Source organism: Tuber melanosporum (genome assembly GCF_000151645.1).
Source record: "Tuber melanosporum whole genome shotgun sequence assembly, scaffold_101, strain Mel28".
NCBI lineage: Eukaryota > Fungi > Ascomycota > Pezizomycetes > Pezizales > Tuberaceae > Tuber > Tuber melanosporum.
In genome coordinates this window covers 122,515-145,208 of record NW_003298757.1, presented here as the reverse complement: position 1 = coordinate 145,208, position 22,694 = coordinate 122,515, and the positions used below count along the sequence as shown (strand labels likewise).

The 22,694-nt window shown below is 47.1% G+C and overlaps 6 protein-coding genes; 2 read left to right on the top strand and 4 right to left on the bottom strand.

The window, feature by feature from the left end:
• Positions 1-2,403: 2,403 nt before the first annotated feature.
• Positions 2,404-4,140, bottom strand: GSTUM_00000019001 (uncharacterized protein). XM_002835271.2 has 6 exons: positions 4,002-4,140; positions 3,458-3,928; positions 3,040-3,384; positions 2,808-2,965; positions 2,660-2,755; positions 2,404-2,617 (listed from the first exon to the last, which is right to left on the bottom strand). Exons 2-6 carry the CDS (start codon positions 3,866-3,868, stop codon positions 2,596-2,598), a joined length of 1,032 nt encoding a protein of 343 aa, XP_002835317.1. The 5' UTR covers positions 3,869-3,928; positions 4,002-4,140; the 3' UTR covers positions 2,404-2,595.
• Positions 4,141-5,657: 1,517 nt separating this feature from the next.
• GSTUM_00000018001 (uncharacterized protein) lies at positions 5,658-8,218 on the bottom strand (the record flags this gene model as incomplete). The annotated part of the gene is made up of 5 exons (XM_002835270.1): positions 5,658-6,841; positions 6,909-7,051; positions 7,116-7,666; positions 7,734-7,892; positions 7,970-8,218. 5 exons carry the CDS (start codon positions 8,216-8,218, stop codon positions 5,658-5,660), a joined length of 2,286 nt encoding a protein of 761 aa, XP_002835316.1.
• A 285-nt stretch (positions 8,219-8,503) lies between these two features.
• Positions 8,504-10,244, bottom strand: GSTUM_00000017001 (uncharacterized protein). XM_002835269.2 has 1 exon: positions 8,504-10,244. Exon 1 carries the CDS (start codon positions 10,021-10,023, stop codon positions 8,671-8,673), a length of 1,353 nt encoding a protein of 450 aa, XP_002835315.1. The 5' UTR covers positions 10,024-10,244; the 3' UTR covers positions 8,504-8,670.
• Positions 10,245-11,751: 1,507 nt separating this feature from the next.
• On the top strand, positions 11,752-13,462 carry GSTUM_00000016001 (uncharacterized protein). XM_002835268.2 has 3 exons: positions 11,752-12,132; positions 12,187-12,932; positions 12,990-13,462. The coding sequence occupies exons 1-3, from the start codon at positions 11,981-11,983 to the stop codon at positions 13,217-13,219; spliced, it is 1,128 nt and encodes a 375-aa protein (XP_002835314.1). The 5' UTR covers positions 11,752-11,980; the 3' UTR covers positions 13,220-13,462.
• A 111-nt stretch (positions 13,463-13,573) lies between these two features.
• Positions 13,574-15,954, bottom strand: GSTUM_00000015001 (uncharacterized protein; the record flags this gene model as incomplete). XM_002835267.2 has 9 exons in its annotated part: positions 15,748-15,954; positions 15,667-15,686; positions 15,528-15,595; positions 15,330-15,459; positions 15,005-15,271; positions 14,708-14,949; positions 13,860-14,650; positions 13,711-13,795; positions 13,574-13,655 (listed from the first exon to the last, which is right to left on the bottom strand). The coding sequence occupies exons 1-9, from the start codon at positions 15,839-15,841 to the stop codon at positions 13,574-13,576; spliced, it is 1,779 nt and encodes a 592-aa protein (XP_002835313.1). The 5' UTR covers positions 15,842-15,954.
• A 514-nt stretch (positions 15,955-16,468) lies between these two features.
• On the top strand, positions 16,469-19,614 carry GSTUM_00000014001 (uncharacterized protein). XM_002835266.2 has 11 exons: positions 16,469-16,636; positions 16,781-16,844; positions 16,902-16,993; positions 17,059-17,164; positions 17,275-17,426; positions 17,518-18,009; positions 18,073-18,187; positions 18,246-18,390; positions 18,439-18,539; positions 18,588-18,925; positions 18,984-19,614. Exons 3-11 carry the CDS (start codon positions 16,931-16,933, stop codon positions 19,314-19,316), a joined length of 1,845 nt encoding a protein of 614 aa, XP_002835312.1. The 5' UTR covers positions 16,469-16,636; positions 16,781-16,844; positions 16,902-16,930; the 3' UTR covers positions 19,317-19,614.
• The last annotated feature ends 3,080 nt before the right edge of the window (positions 19,615-22,694 follow it).

The window sequence follows — 22,694 nt, the reverse complement described above, 5'->3', positions numbered from 1 at the left end:
GTATGATATGTCGATACAGACCACGACACATTATCAACGTGTCCACAAACATCAAAATGCAGTAAATAGAAAAGAGAAAACTCACTACAAACTTTCAAAGTTGCAATCCAGGTTGGCATAAAATTTTTTTAGACTTTCCCCTACAAACTGTATGGCCCCGCAGTGAGCAAACCATGAGACGAAACCGTAAATATCCCTCCTTCCCCCTCGGGACGGGTGGATCAAAGTAGGATACTCTATCCTTCGATACCATACCGCACGCGCTCCGCCGCGTATCTCCCTCTCCCCGTATCACACCAATATCCGTTCCCACAATACCCACCGAGAATAGTCTACGATGCCAGAGCAGAGTGAGAGAGACAAGAAGAGCACTGGCCACCGCCGGTGTTCAGTATGACTCCGAAAACCACGACCAGTCACATCCCAAACCTTAACCTCCCTGCTCGGATATGGGCACTTCCCTCCCATCTTCCCGTGCTGGCATACCGTAAAAATTGAAATAATTGAGAACTAAGCCTGGACGTCCAGAATTTCCCCCTTGGGATCAAGGCAAAAAAAAAACCAACGCGTGAAGATTCTTTTTAAATTTGCTCGACATCTTTCAGCCCTCAGTTGAGACAGGTGAAAGGGAAGAAATACAGCAGACCTTACCAGAAGAGGTAACTCCAACGTCCTGGCGGGATTCCAGCTGTTAAGGTGCTTGAAGTTTTCAATACCGATACTCGAGTAAGTTAAAAGGCTGCAGTACAGTGCGGCACACCACCGACACCACCGGGAAAAAAAAAATTGAAAAGGCCCAGTTGACCACCTTTCTTCTGTCTATAAACGGATTGAGTATGGTACAAGTGCCACGGCGGAAACACATCGACGGGTCTACTCAGAGTGACCTAGGTGGTGTTAACGCAAGTTAATGGCGAAGCTTGACTACCGGTATCCTACCGTACCCGGTCCTTGGTTCCCACCCAATTGGGGGGTAAAAACCATGAAATCGGACCCAGAATTGAGGGTCCTAAATTTCCACTTACATCACATACCCCTATCCCTTCATTTTGGATATGATTTCGCAGCCATCCTCCTTAAGCGCAATTCCAGCAAGAGCGATTTCAAGATACGTGAGAACCGGTCACTATATGACCTCCTGAAAGGACCGAGTCTAAGAATCCCGGCATTCATCAGGGGGTTGATGGGGCTCTTGATGTGAGTGACAACCTCTAGCAACACTGGTGGTATTGATAACTCCCGCCCAGGCTGTACTCCACTAAGCATGCTGGCTGACCGCCTACCTGTCTCACAGCCTACTCCGTACAGCCATGGGCATTTCGAGTAAAGTGCTGCATACCGGTATCCCTTCCAGCCTGGACTAGGTACTACAAAGATGCAAATTCAACCTCTCGGATGGGTGGACACCGCATTAAATTACCTGGCGGGGTTTGCTTGCCCGCTAGCTAGTCCGTCAATGATGTCCTCTCCAAGTCCGCAACAAAACGCCTTCACTAAGCCCCTCATTGCGAAAAATATGCCTAATCTAAACCCTTTTTGACTGCATTGGACCCTTTGATTCGACTCCCACTTTATCTCAACGTGCCAGCGGCAGGCGAACCTTGCCAGATAGTGCGGTGGAGGGCTAGGCAGCTGCCACATGCACTGCAAGCGTCTCCAAGGCAGAAAATGAACAGTACTGTGGCTCGCTGTTGAGTGCGTCGATCAACTCGCATCTCGATCCACCCCCATTCGGGCCCGGGCACCACCGCACTTCAATCCACCACCCCGCACCGCATCCGCACACGCACGCACGCCATTTGCGTGTGTCCCATCGGTGCAGACTCTACGCTGGTAAAGAGCTCACCACACCGGTGCTCCCCAACTACCAAACTAACTTCACACATCATATAGGACCAGACATCTTCCCTCCCCTACTCTCCAACCCAACTATAGGTACTAAAGAGTAAATCAAACGTCAGGAAAGAAAAACCGGCACTGATAGCCCCAGTTAGAGTATCTTGCGATAGCAAGTTTTAGTCATGACGCCTTTGAGGCATTGAGTCGGGAGTGGTTGTTTGGAAGTAGGTTTTGGTATCGGTGCTCAATTGCTGTTAGAAAATACGCTATGCTACACTCTCTGTTGTAGATACCAGAACGTGACACCGCTGTTCTGGTGCTGATGCATATATAAAGCCTCAGACTTCAACTCGCCTCGCTCACTCGTGCTCATACTGTGGATAGGCAAGTCAACCGCAAGAAGCTTTGTATATAGTGCACGTATGCCCTCATACGCACCATCATCCCCTCAGCTCCTACCCGTGGCTAACGCGCGCAAACAATCCTAGATTTTCCAGTCTCTTCGTCCCACCCAGCCTCCCAAGTCAGGTGGAGGAAAGCATAAAAGAGCAGGAAAGGCAGAAGGGGGAGAAAAATGAATAACTCCATTAGACGTAAGTTAGTATACATCTACTACCCAATCCCCGCAGCGAGTCAACCCTTCAATCCCCCATCCGAACCGATCAACTTTATACACAAAAAAGGAAGGATAAAAAAAAAGGAAGCAAGGAAAAGAAATCGCTAGCAGGATATATATCAAGCCATCTAGAACTACCCTCACCGCCCAGCCAAAGCATCACTATAAAACGTTGGAACATACTGTGGTATGAACGTACCATACAACTCATCCAACTGCGCCCTATAGTAATCCCTCGCGTCCGCGAGCGCCTCCTTGATTATTCGCAAACGCTCGGCGGACGTCATCATTTGTTTGAAGCTTCCGAAGTCAGAAACGCCATATCCAAGATAGAGTGGGAGGGGGGGAATACTTAGTGATTGTGAAATCCCCCCTAACATATAGTAAATGCTGTGCGAACCTCGCACCGCCCATGTAGTCACACAACTCCCTCAGCCAGCGACTAGCGGTAGCAAGGGTAACGAAAGAATTCGCAGACTTGGCCATGGGCATGTCTGTCATTACGTGGCACTGTGCTCCCTCACCCTCCCAATTAGCTTCCTTCCCCAACCCACGCCCCGACCCTGTCAGAAGAAGGGACATACCAAAACTTCGGAAGCCTTAGTCCTAGCATCCTTCCCCCTAAAATTCTTCACGAGACCATCAAAGACGATGTGCAAATGGTAAAGGGCAACACACTGGAGCGTCTTCTTCTCGTGCTCATTGTCAGTCTCACTGTAGCATCGCACGAGCCCGAGGAGGAAGCCGGCGTACGGCTTCGCACTCTCAGGCACCTCGGCGAGCACGGGGTCCAGCGGGTTGTACTCCACCGCCGAGATGCGTGCAAGGATGACTTGGATGTCGAAGTCGGCTTGCTTGAGATCCATTATCGATTTGGCCTTGTGGGCTATCAGGCGGTCGGACTTTTCGGGTCGGGTGCGGGCTGCTGTCTACTCTTCCTTAGTTTCACAAATCCCATCATTGATGGGCAGTGAGACAGAGGAGGGGGGGGGGTGGACTTACACTAGGAGTCTCCGGCGGCGTCGATACCCCCCCGCCAACACCACCACTACCTCCAGCGCCGGCAGCACTCCCAGCACCAGAGCTTCCGTGCGCAGCAACAATAACTCCTTGTCCATCCCTCTCTCCCCCAGTAATTATTCCCTCGCCAGAAGCTGAATACCCGCCCTCCAACGTCGCCGCGTCCTTCATCAGCGCCGAGGTATCCAGTTTACTCGCGCCCAGCACCAGTTCCGCCACGCCGGGAAGACCGAGTCTGTAGAAGCGCAGTGCCAGTGACGACTGCTGGGCGGACCATGAGTCTGCGGGTGGAGGGGGACGTGTTGCGGGGCGCTGCATCTGGCCGGGCGGTGGGGGGGCGGGAGGATCGGGCGGGGAGATCTGCCCAAATGGCGAGCCGAGGAAGGAGTCCATTGGGTACTTCGTCCTTGAGCTTTATTTATTTATTTTATCGTAAGGCTGCAGTCGATGGCGCTGATGAGGTGAGCGAGTTAAGTTAGAGATCGAAGAAGTCAAAGTAGGAAGAAATGTTTGTTTTGGAAGTTACCTTAGAATTCTGCTGACAGAGTACCACAGCCAACTTGACGAACAAGCGAATCGCGAATATACTGTAACTTATCGTCACCTATATTTGTCGTTCTCGTTCCTCTCTCTGGTGGACGTTTACAAACCAAACTCAAGAGGTTGGTTCAACCTGCCGCGTGCCAAGGGATCTAACCAAACAACCTTAAATTAAATAAAGAGCCGCAAGCACCTCCTCTTCTAAAATACGATAATAATAGTAATAATGATAAAAGCAGAAACTAAATTAAATTTTGAGAAGAGAAAGTACCAGTACTGACTTTATCTACATAAACAATTCAATAAAAATATCACCTTAGCCCCCAGTCTAGCACTAATAGCAAGTAAACAGAGAAATAGATAGACTCCCTCCACTCCCTCCACTCCCTCCACTCCATCCACTCCCTCCACTCCATCCACCCCATCCACTCCCGTCTAACCCCCCCATCTCCGGAAACAAAAAATTTCCGGGGGATGAGTCGTGTTGCATAGTGTGGATGCTTGGCGGTTATGACACTTGCGAACTTGCAGGGAGGTGGCCTACACCGTGCCATGGCTAGTTTGTGAAAATCTCGGGATGATCTCTTTCCAGCCATACTATACCATACCCATTGCCCACCATATATGGCGCGAGTGAAAAAATCTAGGTGGACCAGAGATGAACAGCATGCGTTGTGTGCATTGCGTGTGGTGGTGATTCCGAGGTTTCACATGTGCGAGAGAGAGAGAGAGGGAGGGAGAGAGCTTAGACTATCGTACCATAGTGGAGGGAGTGGACGGAGTGGATGGAGTGGATGGAGTGGATGGAGTGGAGGGAGCGGGAAGTATGATAGTTGAAGCTGGGGTGGGGAGTTGGCCTTGGGGTCTCAGAGAGGTATCAGTGTTCCAAGGATTAAACGTTCATGTGCGGGGCAATGCCTGACTGGCGGGAGTGTGTTTTCAACCCTGTTGTAAATCGAGGTAAAATGGGAGATGGAAAAGTACATGGGAACGAGTTGTAGGAGCGTCTTGCTTGACTCTCTGGGTGGGATAAAACACATAAAAGCTCTTAGAGGTATTGCACTACGGTAATATGTAAACATCTCTTCTGCACGACTTACTATAGACTGGATGACGATATCAAGCAAATTCCATGCCTATGGGGACATCGCGAAGCGAGTGATAGCTCATGCATGCCCAATCAACTTGCTGCCAAATGTTATGATACCCCAGTTTGTAGTGCTAACCAGGCATCAGAGGCTTAGTTAAACCGCCAGGTATGATAGGGGTGTGGGTGGTGTTATTTATTGAAAAGGGCAGTATCTAAATCAACTTGATAGGCAGAAAGCCTCGAGAGATGAAGAAAATAACGTAGCTGGTATCGTCTATACAATGGTGTATCGTTTTATCATGCCTATAGTACCAATAGTCCATCCCCTTCCTCCCCATCCGTATGTCTTTCAGCAATTCTTTTCCTACCCATAAGTCTGCACGTAGTTCAGCTGCGAAACTCACTCGCAAAAGTTAATGAGGAGATAAGAAAGAAGGATAAAAAACGCACGTCCAATCAATGAAAAAGAAAAGAAACGAGAAGAAAAAAAACACACCATATTACAAAGTTTACCTGCACAAGACAGACCAAAAAGAAAATAAAGAGAAAAAACTACCTCTTCCTCCTCAGCCTCCCCAAATCAAATCCTTCATCCACATCGGGAGTCCACGTAGCGTCAACTCTAACACCATTTCCCACACCATCTGCCCCTGCTGCACCGCCACTTCCCCCACCTCCGCCACCTCCGTGATTAGAATTGGCATTCCCAGACTTTCGGGCAGAGGCAGACACGAACGCCGTTTTCGTTTTCGCTGCAGGGTCGTCTCCGAGCATCCAAGCGAAGCTGCTCTGAGCCAGCGACGCCCGAGGTCGGTGCGTGAGGAAGTCTGGGTCGGAGTTGCTTTTGAAAGACGTCTTGACAAAGCTTCCCTGCGGGGATGTAGGCACTTTTTGCGGCTTTGGGGGAGGGGTGGAACCGGGTGGTGATGGTGGGGCTGATTTTGGTTTTTGGGTCGGTTGGGAGACGGTGGAGGTGGGGGTATGTATGGTACATATGGATGAGGGGGGGGCGCGTCCTGAGAGGGGGGGGTTGGCGGCAGGTGAAGGGGGTGTTGTAGGAACTGAGGTTGTGATAGGAAGTATCTTTGGCAAAGGCGCTGCTGAGGCGGTGTAGTCCACTGTTTTTGTGCCATCTAATAGACACTCGCGAACGTGGTTTAGTCTTACCAGTGATACTTTCTTCTGTTCCGTAGTCAAACCATTCTTTTCCAACTCTTCGATGCTCAATTGGAGGAGCCTCTCTAGTTTCTTTCTTCTATCGTCGTCTGCTTTGAGCTTCTTACTTAGCTCCCGACTCCTCCTTACCAATTCAGCTTCTCTAGCCGATTCTTGGGCTGCCCATTGCTGATGTTGGCTTTGCTGAAGGCCCTGAACGTTCTTTTTTATATCCCCTACAGCGTCTCTGACTGCACGATTAACACCCCATCTTTCGCCTTGACTAAGCATATTCTTAGCAACATCCTGTACAATACTCTCCAACTGGCCAGTTTGAAGAAACCTCGCAGGTGGTGTTAACGGGCTATTTTTCCGTGAGAGCTTCGGGGCTCGTTGCTTTTGTGCAGGAGGGGTAGGTGTACGATTAGAGTATTTGACGACAATGTGCTTCCCCCCGGCAAACGTAGGATTATCTCGGAGGTATATAGCATCAGCAACAAACGTTGCCGGAAGATCAGGTGCTGTTGGCGAAGGGTACCGTAGTACCAGCGTAAGAGCAGTAGAATAGTCTGCCTCCATCACTAAAAAAAAAAGACCCCTATCAGTCATCTCCATCGAACGCATTCGAACGCATTCGAAAGCACTCACATTGCCACCGGACCCGCAAAAGCATAGCAACACAGATATGATCTACAAGCTGAAGATTCGGATCCTCAGCAAACAGCGCATCCCAAACTTCCAAAAGCTCTTCAAAGGGGAACTCCCGACCGAACAGTAATCGAATCCATCGTCTGCACGCCAATTAGCCACTTACATAGCCCACCAGAGTAATAGAGGGGAGCCCTAAATCCATACATCAAAAACACCTGGGGCAGAACATCCAACGCCTTCAAGTGCTCAGCCAACTCTGGATCCACCGCCATGAGCAAATGCTCATGAATGTATTTACTCTTCTCCACGATCGGCGAGCTATTCCTATTCTCATTTCTTCCTCTCCCCTTAACAGAATCTAGGGCTTCCTCACCAATTTCGTACCAAGCTTTCGCCGAGCGCATGACGACTTGAAATAGTGAGAAAGTGTCATGCTCGATAAATTGATGATCTAGACATTCAACCATGATGTTCTCATCAGCGACGGGCTTCCCTTCCTCCTCCTGTCCCTCAGTACCGGCAGCTGTGGAAATGGCATCGCAAGAAACAACCCAAAGTATTATCGCCACAATCTCATGCATGCCCTGTCGATAGCTAACGTCCGCATTCAGTTTACAATATATGAACAGAATATTTAGAAGGGAATTCTGTATCGTCGGGTCGCGGAAGTACGTATTCTCCGGCATGCATCGTTCGATATCCTGGAGTATCTCTTTCCGCAGCGATTCGTCTTTTCGAAATTGCTCCCAGGGGTTCTACAGAATCCATTAGCCCTACTCATTCATTGCGATTACCAATTGTGGAATGATGAGGGAGAAATACCTCCGCAACTTCCGCCAGCGGATCAATCCCCTCGCCGAAATCTGCCGCCTTCTCAAACGGTGATACATGTACCTTTTTCAACTCCTCGAATGCCGCACGCTCGTAGCGTATAGTCCTACTCCAGGCTTCTGGCTTGAATCCCGGAAATAGCAAGAACAACTATGTGCCACAATTAGTTTTCCTTCCCTCATCCTCCTGACAAGTGTGTATGTCCCAGTCGAGAAAAAATCATTTACCTTCCAACAAACAGACCTCAACCCGACCCCACATGGACCTTCGGTGCTACCGCTATTTCCATTATTTTTATATATAGAGTCTGTAGTAGCGGTACGTAAAGAGCTAATCGAGGAATGGCCTTTGAAGAGAGATTCCCAGAGTTTCCTGATTGTTCCCAGCCGCCGCTTGGGTTTTAGCAATTGCAGGCAATGTTGGGTGGGGGGAGGAGAGGAGAGGAGGTGGTACCTTGTTTCTTGTAGCGGCCGCATCTCGAATTATTTTATATTTTATTATTTATTTTGGAGGGGCCGTCCGTCTGAACACCCCACCTTGCCTTTGTGTGGAGTTGAGAGGTTCGTCTGGGAACGCAGGCGAGAAGATTGAGGGGAACGCGGGTGGTGCGTATGTTTCAGAACTGGGAGGGATATCATTGAGCCTTCACTCCCAGCGTAGTCAAAATACATAATAGCTCTGTGGGGGTGTTCTGGGTGATTGGGTGAAATGATCTAGGTACAATAGCTCCTACCGATACCGTATTACGGAGATCAAAGCGTTGATTTGAATTCTACATTATTAACTACCTTACTCGTTTTGTACTCGAACAATCTAATTTTAACAAGGAAGAAAAAAGAAGCCACAACGTTCTCTTGACAATAAAAGTACTGCAAAGAACAGCCCCGTCTCAATCTTATATTGCAGATCAAAAAAGAAGCCTATCCGACTATGACGGTCCCATAAAGTCCTCACCCGCTGAGGCCAATACTTTGCCATGTTTTTCCCAGAACCCTTTGCATCCCGCATGCCCGCCCCACCCACTATCCCACCATCCAAGCCTCTCAGTCTTCTCCTTCAATCCCGGCAGAAGCTCATCCTTCCCCAGCCCACAAAGTCTACACCCCCGTCTTCCAGGTCCCTTCAAAGGCTCATCCTCAAACTCTGGAATACTAGTTCCCATCGCAGCCTTTAGTCGTCCAGACTCTTCTTTCCAGAGTCGGCATATCTCCTTCGCTTCCCTGTCTTCCTTCTTCTGTTGCCAAGCTGCATCCGCCCCATTGGCTAGCTTCATCCTGCCGCCAGCTTTTCCCGGAAGCGCGCTCTTTGTCTGTCGTTTTCGACCGGCAATGATCCTGCCCGCAACTCTACCGACCTCGCAGATACCTTCTAGAAATTTCTTTGTCCTGTGATGTGAGAGTACTCGCTGTCGGAGAGAGAATGATAGGCCTTTCATTTTGTCCAGTAGCTGATCCTGTGGTAGTAAAAATAATGGTGGGAATGCTCTCAGTAGGACTGCTACTGGAGGTATTTCCACAGGTTTCGTATGCCGTCGATATGGCGAGGGAGCTGGGATGGAAGTGAGCGACTTGAGTGGAATGCTAGGCACCCCAGGCGGTGATCCGAACGAGAGTCTGGGGGGCGAAGTAGTGCTAGGGGAGGCGACAAAGTCACCAAAGGGATCTGCATCGGAGACCTTCCTAGGTCGGATATACTTTGGCTTCGGCGGAGTAGGCGGAGGTGGCGGTGAGGAGCTCGGGCCTCTGGAAGGCGGCGGTGAAAGGAATGTCCTCTTCGTTGCCAACGGAGTAGGTACTGACCCGCCACCCGTGGGAGCGGACGTGAAATCTCCAAAGTCATCATCCTCTTCTTCCTCCTGCTGCTGAACGACAAGAGTAGCCCCAATCCTACCCCCATTTCCTTGAGACACCGGCACCGTAGCAAAGAAGTCATCGAACGCAGCTATACTCGCCGGCCTCGATGACGGCGTTATCGACCGACCTGTGATGTTCCCAAAAGCTGCAAACGGGTCCGCCCGATTGGTCGTAGTATTCCCATGAAAGCTAACTGGCCGCCCGGGATGAGCCAACCTTAAGACCTGAGCCGGCTTCGGTTTCTGTGCAGTAACAGTCTGACCATCGAACAATCCCAATAAGTCATCAAAGGTAGTATTGGTATTAGAGCGGTGATGTTCCTGGCCGAACCCACCTGCCGCTGCTGGTGGTGATGCCCCAAACTGCGTAGAACCATGACTCGGTCTGACGGGTGTGGAGAGGAAATCGTCGAGTAGATCCTGCGACATAACTCCCGGTTTTTATTTATGTCTATATTTTTCCCACTCAGCTGTATGTAAGTGGTGTGGTAAGCTGTAAGCCGTGGACTGTAAACTGCACGGTACAAGTACTGCAGAGTAAGTGACGCTCTAACCTTGGTTTAGCAAAGCAACATGTGGAGAAGCAAGCCTTGAACTCATGGCAAGCACAGGGCAAGATCAAAACAATGAAATCACAGTCAGGTTTAGACCACCACACAGAAATTCTTCAGGATCGTTCTCGAAGGCGGACCATCCCTTCCCCCTACCGGTACAGTCGTGTAACAAAAGTCTTGGCACCCCGGTAAAATTTTATCATGCTCTTGTGCCATCACTTTACCCCAACTACCCACAATGGCCCCACCACATAGGCCATGCTCAAAGCAGAAATGCGATCGTGAGAAGAAGAACCTGGAGATTTCTATTCTTCATCATCATCATCCAGACTGGGGGTATCAGCAACTAGCTGATGTGACTAGTCACTCCAAATCACAAGTTCGCAATGTTGTTAAAAGGGCAAGCAAGCGGAGATACCTGAACATTGGTGATGCTCATTGCTCTGGATGCCCACCTATGTCACAGCATGCCTGGTTACAGATAGAGAAGCTCATTGAAGAAAATCCCCAAATGCCACTACAGGAGCTTGCTGTTCAGTTCCCTATCAAAGTCAGCTATATGACAGTTAAAAGAGTTGCAGATATGGCTGATGACCCATTCATCCTTCTTCAAACAAGGAAAAAACCCCTGGCTCCAGTCTACCTCTCCTGAAAAGAGGCTTCACTTTGCATGAGCACATCAGCAAAAGCCAGAATGGTGGAAGAGGGTTGTTTTTTATGATGAGACAACTTATGTCTTACACCCGTACCCTGCTAGAGATTATGTTCGGATCCGGCAGAGTGAGTTACTCAAGCAAATTCTTTCCACCAAACTACTTTGCCCAACCTTTCAATATGGTCGTACCCTTGTTCCAGTATGGGCTGCGGTTGCATACAGCTTCAAATCTCAACTGGTCCGAGTCTGGCGAAGAACTGAGGAGAAGCAACGCCGCCCCAAAGACTGCCTTGGTCTAGATGCACATCAATTTGCAGAAGAGATACACGGCTCCTATCTTATCCCATTTTGCAGAACAGTAGCCCAGCTTACGGGGATATCTCTACATAGTGTGCAAGTGGTTGGTGATAATGCTGGCTGGCATAAGGGAGATGAGAATCAGGCACTTGAGAAGGAAGCAGGATATCAGATTATTCCTTAGCCCCCATAATCCCCCAATTTAAATGTCATTGAGAATGTGTGGAATATGTGGAAGGGGAGGCTTCGGAAGCGGTTTTTCAGGGTGGGGACTTTGGATAGTAGGACATATACAGAAGATGAACTTTGGGCTGCATGTGTCGAGGAATGGGATACTATTGAGCAAGATAAGATTGATGAGTTAGTTAGAACAATGCCTCAGTGCATTGAGGCTGTAATTCAGGCTGAAGGAGGACATACAAAGTGGTAAATTAAGAGAATTCTTGCCTAGTCACTTGGTCGGGGGGGGGTGCCAAGACTTTTGTTACACGACTGTACTTGTAGAGGGCTGAGTCAGTGGAGGCTTAAAATACTGCTGTGAGCATTACTCAGCCGGATCACCCTGAGGTTCATGTCACATGTCGTTTGATATTATCCCGTAAATTGAGCTGAGAGAGTCCGCGGTTCCTGAAAGACACGGTGGTTTCTTCAGTGGTAATAATATTTTTCTAACCCTCATGGCTCCTCCCCCGCCTTTCTACTTTTACCTTCGTTTCTTATATTTTTGTTTCTATCAGCTAACACATAGGTTATAGCTTCGATATTGGAGGTGTCTAAACCTTGACTCTCTTTCACATTATTTTTGTCCTTCCCTTTTCTTTTTTTTCTAAGGAAAAGCTCCTTTTTCTGTCATTACTGCCTCGACACGATAATTTTGGCCATGGCGCGCCGAAAGAATCCCCCACCAGAGGATGCGAATGACCCGATTGTGGCCATCGCGGGATCTGTTGCCCACAAGGCTGAGAGCTCAAAGGATCATGGAAGCTCTATTTTCCAATTAATTATCTGCGTTGGTGGAATTTATGCTTCATTGTATGAACCCCCTCCCTCCCACCTTGAACTCCAGCTCATAGCACACTCCTGTAGCTTAACATGGGCCCTCCTCCAAGAACGCATAACCACAACCCCCTATGGCGCCGACAAGAAGATCTTCCGTTCCCCACTTGTTTTGAACACTGTGCAATCTCTCTTCGCAGCTCTAACTGGTTATGCCTACTTCTCTTACTCTTCCTCCCCCGGCCAGCCCTCCCACGTCTTCCCCAATTTCTCTATCTCCCTCCGTCTCTTGCTCGTAGCACTCACCCAATCCCTCGCTTCCCCCTTCGGCTACGCCTCTCTCCAACACATTGACTACATAACCTACATCTTGGCAAAATCATGCAAACTCCTCCCGGTGATGTTCTTACACATAACTATCTTCAGACGCCGATACCCGCTATATAAATACGCCGTGGTCTTCCTCGTCACGGCGGGTGTGGCAGTATTTACATTGTACCCGGCGCACCCGAAAAAGATCAAGAAGAGCGCTTCTTCGAACGGAGAGAAGAAATTCTACGGGATGTTGTTGCTAGGCGTGAATCTTTTGTTCGACGGCTTGACGAACACTATCCAGGACGACATCTTCTCCAGGACGCCAAAGGGGGCTGTCTCGGGACCGCAGATGATGACGGCGTTGAACACGATTTCATCGGTGTTGACGATTGGTTTTTTGTTGCTTAATCCCTGGAGCACCGAGCTGAATGATGCGCTGGCGTTCGTGAAGGAGCATCCGAAGGTTGGAATGGATATCATGGGTTTTGCGGTCTGTGGTGGGTTGGGACAGGTCTTTATCTGTAAGTTTTCAACACTGTCTACACTCTCGGTTGGTCGGTAAGCTTATTGTGAAATAGTCCACACTCTCTCCAGCTTCGGCTCATTGGTCCTTGTCACTGTGACTGTGACTAGAAAGATGCTTTCTATGATCTTTTCGGTTGTTGCCTTTGGTCATAGTCTCTCCAGCATGCAATGGTTGGGAGTTGGGCTCGTGTTTGGTGGAATCGGCGCGGAAGCAGAGATGAAGAGGCAGAGCGAGGCGACTAAGAAGATGACTAAGCAAAATGGTCATACCAAAAAAGAATGAGAGGGATTTCATCTATCTACTCGAGTAAATTACCGGTATTACTGGTAACCCGCCTATCATATATCATATGATACCACAATGTTAAGACCTGTTTCTCTGCGCTCCTCAATGAATTCTACAACATTACAACGCCGATTTCGGTCGCGGTTGTATTTAGATCTTGCGTTTTTCTGTGTTGGGTAGATGAATGTAGATAGAAGCATTTTCATGGGCATGGTGAGAATTTAGTTCAACTACCATAGGTTTTTATTTGATCACTAGAGATAAGTAGCCTTTCTAGGCAACTAATGAAAGTAAGGAAGACTGCGGCGTTTGATGTCCAGCGCCTTCAGAACTCCCAGTGTCGGGGCCCCCCTACAAGAAAACCTCAAGGTTTAACTCCAAGGTGGATACTGGATAGGGTATCTCAAACTTTTCCAGGACGGAAGGGTGCAAGCTAGAAAAGTAAGTAAGGTTATCTTCTAACGTGGGAATCATGTATTATCACTCACATCCCAAAGGTCCCAATAGACTGCCTTTTGCCGTTCTTATGCCTAACCAAGATGGATGCAGCTCTACCGGGAAAATGTGTGGGCTCTATTGTAGTATTAGTCCTTATACTGTCTTTTGCGACCAACCTTTCCGGGGGGCATCAGCTTACCATCAGCCGCTTCGATCCAATAGCCTTCCTGTTCCATTTCACCTGTGTCTAATACCTTAGTGCCGAGCATAGCCATAACCCTATCGAGCAGCCCATGAACAGCCTCAAAGCCACTAGTTTTCCCACAAACAGCAGCACAAAAGTGCCTCTCATTGCGACTCTTACGCTCCAGTTTCTCGTCTTTGAACGCCACGTCGCTCACTTCAAAGACTTTGATAGGCAAACTGTGTTTCCTGTTCTCACGAATCGTCTTCAAAACACCGGGTAACAAACTGGTACGCACAATCTGGTACTCTGCAGTCTTGGGATTGGCGAGCCTAACTGCAGTGTGGCCATCATCTTTCCTATTCAACCAGGCGAAGTTCTCGTCGTGCGAGCACAGGATGAGAGGTAGGACCTCCGACCATCCGCACATGGCTGCCTCTAGACGGACAATATCACTCAGCTTGTTTATGGGCAAAGGGGCGGCGATTGTTCCGCTCTTCCCTGGAAAGGTTTTCGGTAAGTTATTAAACCCGTAACCAATGGCTACGTCCTCCATGATATCGCATTGGTGCAGGACATCAGCCCGGGTAACCGGGACATCGATATCCAGAAGATTGGGATCTGAGCTAGAGGGTTTGGCGGTGTACGCCATCTTGTCGAGCATTGTACAGATCTCGGAAGGTGAGAGTTGAAGACCGCAACATGAGTTGATGTAGGATACCTCTGCTGTTGTGGAACGGGGAGCCACGTTTGGAACTTGGCGTGATTCATTATTGTGAGGAGATATTATCTTGACGGGTTCAACCCTAGAATTTGATATTAGTTCGTGAGCAATTGATGTATCAGAAGAGTGGGAGAAATACGTGAAAGAAACGTCACAATATTGCGAGAACATGGCCACAAGAATATTGGTGACAATCTCAGCCTTGGTCCGGTCTGTAGCAGTAACTTCAATGAAAATATTTCTTGTGTCCAATGTAATCTTAGAGAGATTGCTGTTGATGATTGGCGGTAACGAGCACACTCTTCTATTGGCATCAAGGATCACTGGGTACGCAGGGGAATCTCTGATAATATAGAGGTATCTTCCGAGGTGTTTATCGTTCTAAGCCAGTCAGACATGATTCATCGCACTTTGGAAATCACCCACGGCAACATACCTCATAGAATTCCATCAACTGCTTACCGTTCATTACCTCCTCCTTGTTTAAGGGAGCAAACACGATCTCTTCTGGGGGAAGAGCCTCATATGTAAATGGGCCCTTGACGGTATCTAGATCGTGGGTTCCCATAGACACTAAGGTGCGTTGTCGGCATAGGTTTTGGTGGAGCTTGTCCTGGAGGGCAATGAAGGAGTCATAACGGCCCTGGGTAAACTTGATGCCTCGTAGCACAGCAGCAGACACATATGGGCGGATTTTGGTGGTCTGATGGAGAGGTCAGCTAGTGGGAATACAAGCTTAGCGATTGAACCATATATAGTACCTCTTCATGAACAATAATCTGGTGAACTTCACCATTGGGGGGGGAAACAACACGATAATTTGGAATAGATGCTTTCTCGCGAAAGATGTTAAGCATCAAGGAAATTCCCTCATGGCAGAGCATGTCATATCTACCATTCACCCACGCTATCAGTATTCAAGAACAAACGACAAACAAAGGCGCAAACATCCATCCTACCTATTCGCGGGAATCTCTATCTTCAGCTGAGGGGGCTGATCTTTAGGTCTGTCGGGATCGTTCTCTGTCTAATTGATAATTAGCAGACTTCGAGGGAGATCAACGAGCAGGATAGATTAGGAAAATATGTAAATTGTACATCTTCGTCTAGTTCGATTCCTATGGACAAAATTCTTTATTAGTTATCAGATATCTAGGTTAGTATAAGTGGATTGGATACCGAATTCAAAGCAAAGATCGTCGAACTCCTCGGTTGTATACTGTTGGCCGAGCGCCTCGTAAAGGTCATATTTGTTGACAGAAACAGTCGGCATTATCGATTTGGTAGGTCAGTCAATCCGAGCCGAGATTCTACTGTGTTGCTGTACGATAGGATTTTTTATTTTTTCTTTCTCTCTCGAGCGTTGCAATCAGAATTGGAATGAATCGATTGCGGGGTGGAGGGGTAGACGAGCAACTGAATGAGGGGAGTTGATAGCCACACTTGACCATGTGTGGCTTTGGTAAGCGTAACTTACAGGTATGCAATATGCACGGGGGGCTGATGCAATCGGATAGCCACCCAACACCCAGAATCATTTTCCCTCCCCAACGAGGTCGACTGTATCATACTAAAAGCTTTGTTGTGGTTAGGTTGTACGAGTACTGTAGGCAAGCAAGAGAGAAGCCTGAGCGAGGGCGGCCAACACATCCTGAAATCCCACCGATCTCTTCGCCCTGTCACATCCGTACTCGGAATAGACGTACCAGCCTTACATCCATCCATTCAACCCTTCCCCTACCTGTATCATACGTGCTGTGTATAATACAGTACTTGCACACTTTAACTCGAGCCCCTCATCGCTTCCCCCCACTAGCACTATCATACAAGAGCAACCACATTCTATCCACCCATCCTCATTTTCTCCCTTCACATTTTCTGCTACTCAACCGCCGCCCCTCTCACAACTTCAATCCATCAATCAGCCAGCCCTACCAGCCCCCCAATCTTGCCCCTCTTCTACTAACTCTCAATCACCTGTTGGCTGTCGGTCGCATAAAACCATCTCGGCCATCCTCGCACTACACTCCTTCCTTCCTTGTTTGTTCGTTCTTATCTTGAAACCTGCGTTTGTCCTCCCCTTTCTGGGCCTACTTTCACTACTGCCCCCCCCCCCGGTTCACTCTATCCTCGAACCTCTCCACCCCACTTTTTGTTCGCGATAGCCTTCTTTTGAGGCTCCCTAGCTAAATATTTGGGCGCTTGAATATAGTACGACCTGACCAACAGTAATCCCGAGTTATACTATTCGCCCTGATTCATCCCCCGAACCTTAGGTTTGATAAACACATAGTTGTCAAGCTTCTATCGAGATCATAATTAATTATCCCTAGATTATAAATTTCCCGCTCATCTTCTCGAAATGGATATCCAACCTTCGAATGATGAACTCTACCCAATAGCTGTCTTGATTGATGAGCTTAAAGTCAGCCCTACATCCTACCATGCAGAATTGTTGAATAGAGTCTGTGTAGCTGATGTGAAGTATAGCATGACGATGTCCTTCTTCGACTAAATGCAATTAAGCGCCTATCAACTATTGCTCTTGCTCTGGGGCCTGAGAGGACTCGTGATGAGCTCATACCATTTCTGGACGGTACGCATTTGTGATAAACATTGATACGGGTTCTTCGCGCGGTTTTTAGAAGTCAACTACATTTGAAGGGCGAGGAATATTGCTGACTGATTTGCTTCGGACCGGTATAGAATCCGTGGAGGACGAAGATGAGGTCTTGACCGCTCTTAGCGAAGTACTTGGGAGTTTTGTGGAATATGTCGGTGGTCAGGAACATGGTCACGTGCTCCTTTCGCCTTTGGAGAATCTTGCTGCGATCGAAGAACCCCTTGTACGTGAAAAGGTTGGTCTAGCAATCTTTATTTCAGCCTCGATTGATTTCTTGGCAATGGTGCATGCCCAGGGATTTTGATTCTAACAGTGGTATACTATAGGCAGTCGATTCCCTTAACAAAATATGCCAGGAACTGTCTCAAAATCAGGTTGAGGAGTACTTTATTCCCCTTGTTATTCGCCTGTCCAAAGCGGATTGGTTCACTTCGAAAATTTCCGCAACTGGCCTATATACTGTCCCATACTCCAAAGCAACGCCCCGTTCTCAGGATGGTTTGAGGCAACATTTTGCGCAACTTGTCCACGACGACACACCGATGGTGCGGAGGCAGGCTGCGACAAACCTGGCAAAGTTCGCCAAAACGATGCCTGCTGATTTGGTTGTTTCGGAAATGATCCCCCTGTTTCAACATCTAGCGCAGGATGATCAGGATAGCGTCAGGTTATTAACTGTAGAGGTCCTTATCAGCATCGCTGAGGTTGTCCCAAAAGACCAACAGGCCAGTCACGTTGTTATTTTGACAATACTAAGAAGCCTGTTTGGGGATAAGAGCTGGAGGGTCAGATACATGGTTGCAGATAAATTTGAGAAGGTGAGCGGAATCTTCTGACTCTAGATGCGAGGTAATGGGGCGGGTGCTGAGCGGCATGCGAAGATTGCAAAAGCTGTTGAGAGCGATGTCGTTCGACGGGATCTAGTCCCAGCTTTCGTGAAGCTTTTGAAGGATAGTGAGGCAGAAGTACGGACGGCGATTGCCGGCCAGATTCCCGGTAGGTTTTACATTTTCAAATTGCGTCCTTCCAACTGGTGGGTAACAATTTTTAAAAGGTTTCTGCAAACTTCTCGACCGTCAAATCCTTCTTGATGAAATTATGAGCCCGGTTGAAGATTTGGTCACCGATACATCCCAGCACGTGAGAGCCGCCCTTGGGACCCAGATCAGCGGATTGGCACCAATACTTGGGAAGGATGAGTGAGTTGAGAAATCTCGGGTTTGATCGCTCACTAACGTCCCTACCAGAACTATCTCGCATCTTCTACCCATGTTCTTACAGATGCTCAAGGACGAGTTCCCGGATGTCCGTCTACACATCATCTCAAAGCTCGAGCAAGTGAATGATGGTAAATTCATGTCAACCAAATAACGGGGCTTCCACTGACTCTTGTTAGTTATCGGAATCGAATTACTCTCCCAGTCTCTACTTCCCGCGATTGTTCAGCTGGCAGAGGATAAGCAATGGCGTGTCCGGCTTGCAATTATCGAGTACATTCCACTCCTGGCTAAGCAACTTGGCGTTGAGTTTTTCGACGAGAAGCTTGGAAATCTGTGCATGAGCTGGCTGGGAGATACAGTTTTCTCAATCCGCCAAGCCGCAACTCTAAATCTCAAACAATTGACAGACGTATTCGGCGTTGAGTGGGCCCGACAGACCATTATTCCCAAGGTTATGGCAATGGGCGACCAGCGCAACTATCTGTATCGCATGACCACATGCGCAGCAATTACAGTATGTTCTCTTGTATCAATTAGCCCCTTGGGAAATCGTTAACCATATATTCTCACAGACATTGGCTCCTGCGGTGAACGTTGCTGCTATTGAAGAATTCATCCTCCCAATGATCCACAAACTAATCCGCGATCCCATCCCCAACATCCGCTTCAATGTCGCCAAATCCTACGGCGTTCTTATCGATGTTCTCCGAAAGCTTCCTGCTGAGGGAACTTTGGCTAATGTAAAGCCCGATAGCGCCGCTGGCCCAAGTGATCTGGGGTTGGAATTGATCCAGAAGCAGATTGTACCGAATCTGGAGAAGCTCCAGGCGGATAGCGATGTTGATGTTAGATTCTTCGCGGCCCAAGCCATGGCTAATATTGGCGACTTGATGCAGACTTCGTAAAAGAGGAGAGGGATCCGGATTTTATTGAGCTTCTCTAATTCGGTTTGTTTGATAGATTGCCAGGAATGGGGTACTGTCTTTAGGAGGGTATGGCTAAGGTAGCGAAGAGATACCGGTTGGCATTTGGGGCAAAACGGCAGATAGTTGAGGGTTCGAAATAGGGGATTTCCTTCTTACTTTATGGATGTTGCATATGACTCCTCTTTTTTCCTTCCACCCGTTAAAGCACCGCGAGCACCTGATGGGTAGGCACTAATCATAGAGAGATGTAACCAAAGAAGCTTTGAATTAGACGGTATGGCAGGGACAGTTCCCGTGATTTTCCCGACTGTCGATTATTTCTGATGCTACAAGAGCAATTGCTATGAATCGGGTGCAACCGCCATTTCCGGTGGGTGATTATATTCGGGCGTGATTTATATTTAGATAGTAAATTTGTCATTCCCTTGTATCCATCGTTCGCCCCTATGAATTCGCCAAAAACCGACTGATGGATGGGGTTGTTGCTGCTCAGATTCTGCACTGGTCAGTTGCGAAAAGGCATTAGGGTATTATTGTGCTGTACACACCTAAGTTACCGGTATAGTCTCATGTACAGTATATATGGTAGACTATGATACTCGTACTTGAAGATTCATAAAGTTCCGGTATGATATCCGGACACCTTGGCGCCAATGTTTAGACCAGTGCCAAGGAATCTGGAGATACCCTAAAGTCACTGTTCTTCTGGCAAACACTTCAGAGTCTATACACAGCAAACGGAAATCAAAAGGAATGCCTCTACCAGAAGCTCACAGCAGAGCTACTTCAGGCGATGTTGAAATGTATAGAGAAGCATGGTGGAAATAAGTTTCGTGAGTAGTTTTGTACAAGAGTCCAGCTTGACGATTCGCCTGAAGCAGAAAAAAAGGTCTTGGCGCCAAGGTGTCCGGATACAGGTACCGGTACGAGTGCTTTATGAATCGGATTGTACGAGTAGGAGGAGTGCACTCGTACTATAGTCTAATTATGCTGAGATGTTCTGTGGTTTTAATTTCGTACACAACTCTAAGCTTAATCCCAGGAAGATAGACATATCTCTCCGGCGACCAACTTTCACAATGTGAACTAGGGCACCTGGCACTCCCCCCCCAGCGGCGCCTACAGTAATCCTATGAGATCAATGTAATTGGGTCAATTAGTATCAAGTGTCTTCGAGTGAGGTGTATGTATCTAGGCATTCTACACCATGATTGTGCAGTGTTCAAGCATTGTCTAGAGAACAACCGGCAGTATTTGATATGTGCTAAGTTCTTGTATTTATCTAGTTATCTATAAGTGCTCTCTCTCATGAGTACTCCGGTAATCAGCTATCCTCAAGAACTTACCAAGTGAAGCCACTGTCTTAACGATATTTAAATCTATCCTCTGATCCTTCGTCCATCTTAGTTTGTATACCGTATACCGTTGTTTTAGTATATTTGCAAAACTTGGAGTCCATCTTCCTATCAGGTGTCCACATCACGGCACATTTACTACCTTGAACTTGAACCACCCGCCATCCACCTCTCCATTCTTACTAGGCGCTGCGGAGATAGGCAATCGTGGCGTTGCAACCTCTGTGCAATGTTGATCGTTGAATTGACATGATAAACGGCATAAGAGTACCTTCGGGAGGGTTGTCCGAGACAGCTCGCAATTCGGGGGCCGCCAATCCTGTACCGTTGGAGTCGAGATGCCTCTTCAAGTTCGAGCTTCTTCTTGCGGATTGGGGGCACGCCTGTAACAAAATACTAAGTTAAACGTGGTGAGTTGGTAATGCAACTTTAAGTATTTATTGCTGTTGATAGTACATGCCGTACTGAGAATGGAACCTGGTATGATAACTGTTAGGTAGTACACCTGAACCTAGAGGCATACAGACCTTCTCAAGTGTATGCACAGATGTCAATTTATTGTGAGCAGAGAAAATCCACTTCCAACACCTTACTCCAGATCTGTTACAAGGTCTAAATGTTATATTACAGTTGCACTTTGGTCATATATGTCCTAATACTAAAATGCAAGGAATTTGCACCTACTTTATAACATTGTATACATTGTTATCCTCTGACTAACTAGAAGTTGTTTGCAGAACCTATGAGAGGACCTTTGATGACATCTGAGATGTGGTTTGGAGGAACTCAGTTAAGAGGATATGGAGTTATAAGGTATTTTGTTTAAGATTATTGAAAGTGTCTAGAAAGTAATAGGATATTTTATGTAAAGTTATGAATATTTTGAGACTGTATTACCATCATGATTGTAATGAATGTATTTCTACATTTGGTACTAAAATAAAGTAAAGTAATGAGAAAGCCTGCTTGCTAAGTGTCACTATAAGAATAGTAGTATACTTGCAGGTACTCCGAGTCTGATATGATTTTCTTGTAAGCTATTAGTACATGTATTATATATGGACAAAATTAACTGCGATTCAATAGAGGAAAATCTTCGGTGATGATAATTACACTCACCTACCAATCCACTATCATGAAAACTAAAAATTATAATTAAAAGATGTAAATACACATACAGTAGAAATTAATATTTGGTATACCATCCATCAGCCTTAATAATTGCCTCTATTCTATTCACCATTGATTCAGCTAAAGTATCAAAAACCTTTAGGTCAAGAAGTTCTCAACAATAAGTGATAGCCTCTACTATTACCTTCTTGACCACATTGACATTATCCTTCATAAGATATAGCTCAGGGTAGTGCTTGTGAAGCTTACATTTCACCAGAGATCAAATATTTTCAATTGGATTGTAATCTGGTGTATAGGCAGGAATTTCCATTAGTATAATTTCCTATCCTCTGAGCCATCTCCTAAAAGACAAGTGAGTCTTAGTATTGTCAATGATAAAAAATACCTCTTCTTCCTCAGCCTTTTCTCTGATATTCTCCCATATCCCTAGAAAGTTATAATGATCATAAATATCAATAATTGACTTCCAAGTAACTCCACTACTAACAGAAGAAGGATCAGGAAAAACAGGCAAAAAAAGACCATGAGTTTGACTATAAAAACAACCAGTCATCATCTGGCTAATCTCTCTCTCCTCTCTTCTAGCCTTAGGTTTAATACAATTCTTATTCCATTTCTCATATGAGTATCTGAAAACACATTTTCTCCTCTTTCCTTCTCCCTTTTCTACAGCTACCTCATCCCCCCACATTGCCTTCCTTCTCCACATCTCCTTTGTCCAATGTCTATGAGCTAATGGCTATTCTAACCTCTCTTGAGCTAGATTCTTATCTAAATGAACTCTCTCTTGTACTATCTACTTTCTAAGATACTTTTTTTCAAGTCTTCTTCTTACTTTCCTACTAGAAACATTGGAAGCAACTTGCTC

What these genes read in the sequence shown, in the direction of transcription:
- GSTUM_00000014001 (XM_002835266.2), top strand. Translation starts at nt 16,931, where the DNA reads ATGGATATCCAACCTTCGAATGATGAACTCTACCCAATAGCTGTCTTG. An exon ending in GATTGCCGGCCAGATTCCCG is followed by an intron (nt 18,188 to 18,245) that starts GTAGGTTTTACA and finishes AATTTTTAAAAG; the next exon opens with GTTTCTGCAAACTTCTCGAC. An exon ending in CCAATACTTGGGAAGGATGA is followed by an intron (nt 18,391 to 18,438) that starts GTGAGTTGAGAA and finishes CGTCCCTACCAG; the next exon opens with AACTATCTCGCATCTTCTAC.
- GSTUM_00000016001 (XM_002835268.2), top strand. Translation starts at nt 11,981, where the DNA reads ATGGCGCGCCGAAAGAATCCCCCACCAGAGGATGCGAATGACCCGATT. An exon ending in GGTGGAATTTATGCTTCATT is followed by an intron (nt 12,133 to 12,186) that starts GTATGAACCCCC and finishes ACACTCCTGTAG; the next exon opens with CTTAACATGGGCCCTCCTCC. An exon ending in GTTGGGACAGGTCTTTATCT is followed by an intron (nt 12,933 to 12,989) that starts GTAAGTTTTCAA and finishes ATTGTGAAATAG; the next exon opens with TCCACACTCTCTCCAGCTTC.
- GSTUM_00000017001 (XM_002835269.2), bottom strand. Translation starts at nt 10,023, where the DNA reads ATGTCGCAGGATCTACTCGACGATTTCCTCTCCACACCCGTCAGACCG.
- GSTUM_00000019001 (XM_002835271.2), bottom strand. Translation starts at nt 3,868, where the DNA reads ATGGACTCCTTCCTCGGCTCGCCATTTGGGCAGATCTCCCCGCCCGAT. An exon ending in CGCCGCCGGAGACTCCTAGT is followed by an intron (nt 3,385 to 3,457) that starts GTAAGTCCACCC and finishes AAGGAAGAGTAG; the next exon opens with ACAGCAGCCCGCACCCGACC. An exon ending in CTAAGGCTTCCGAAGTTTTG is followed by an intron (nt 2,966 to 3,039) that starts GTATGTCCCTTC and finishes GAGGGAGCACAG; the next exon opens with TGCCACGTAATGACAGACAT.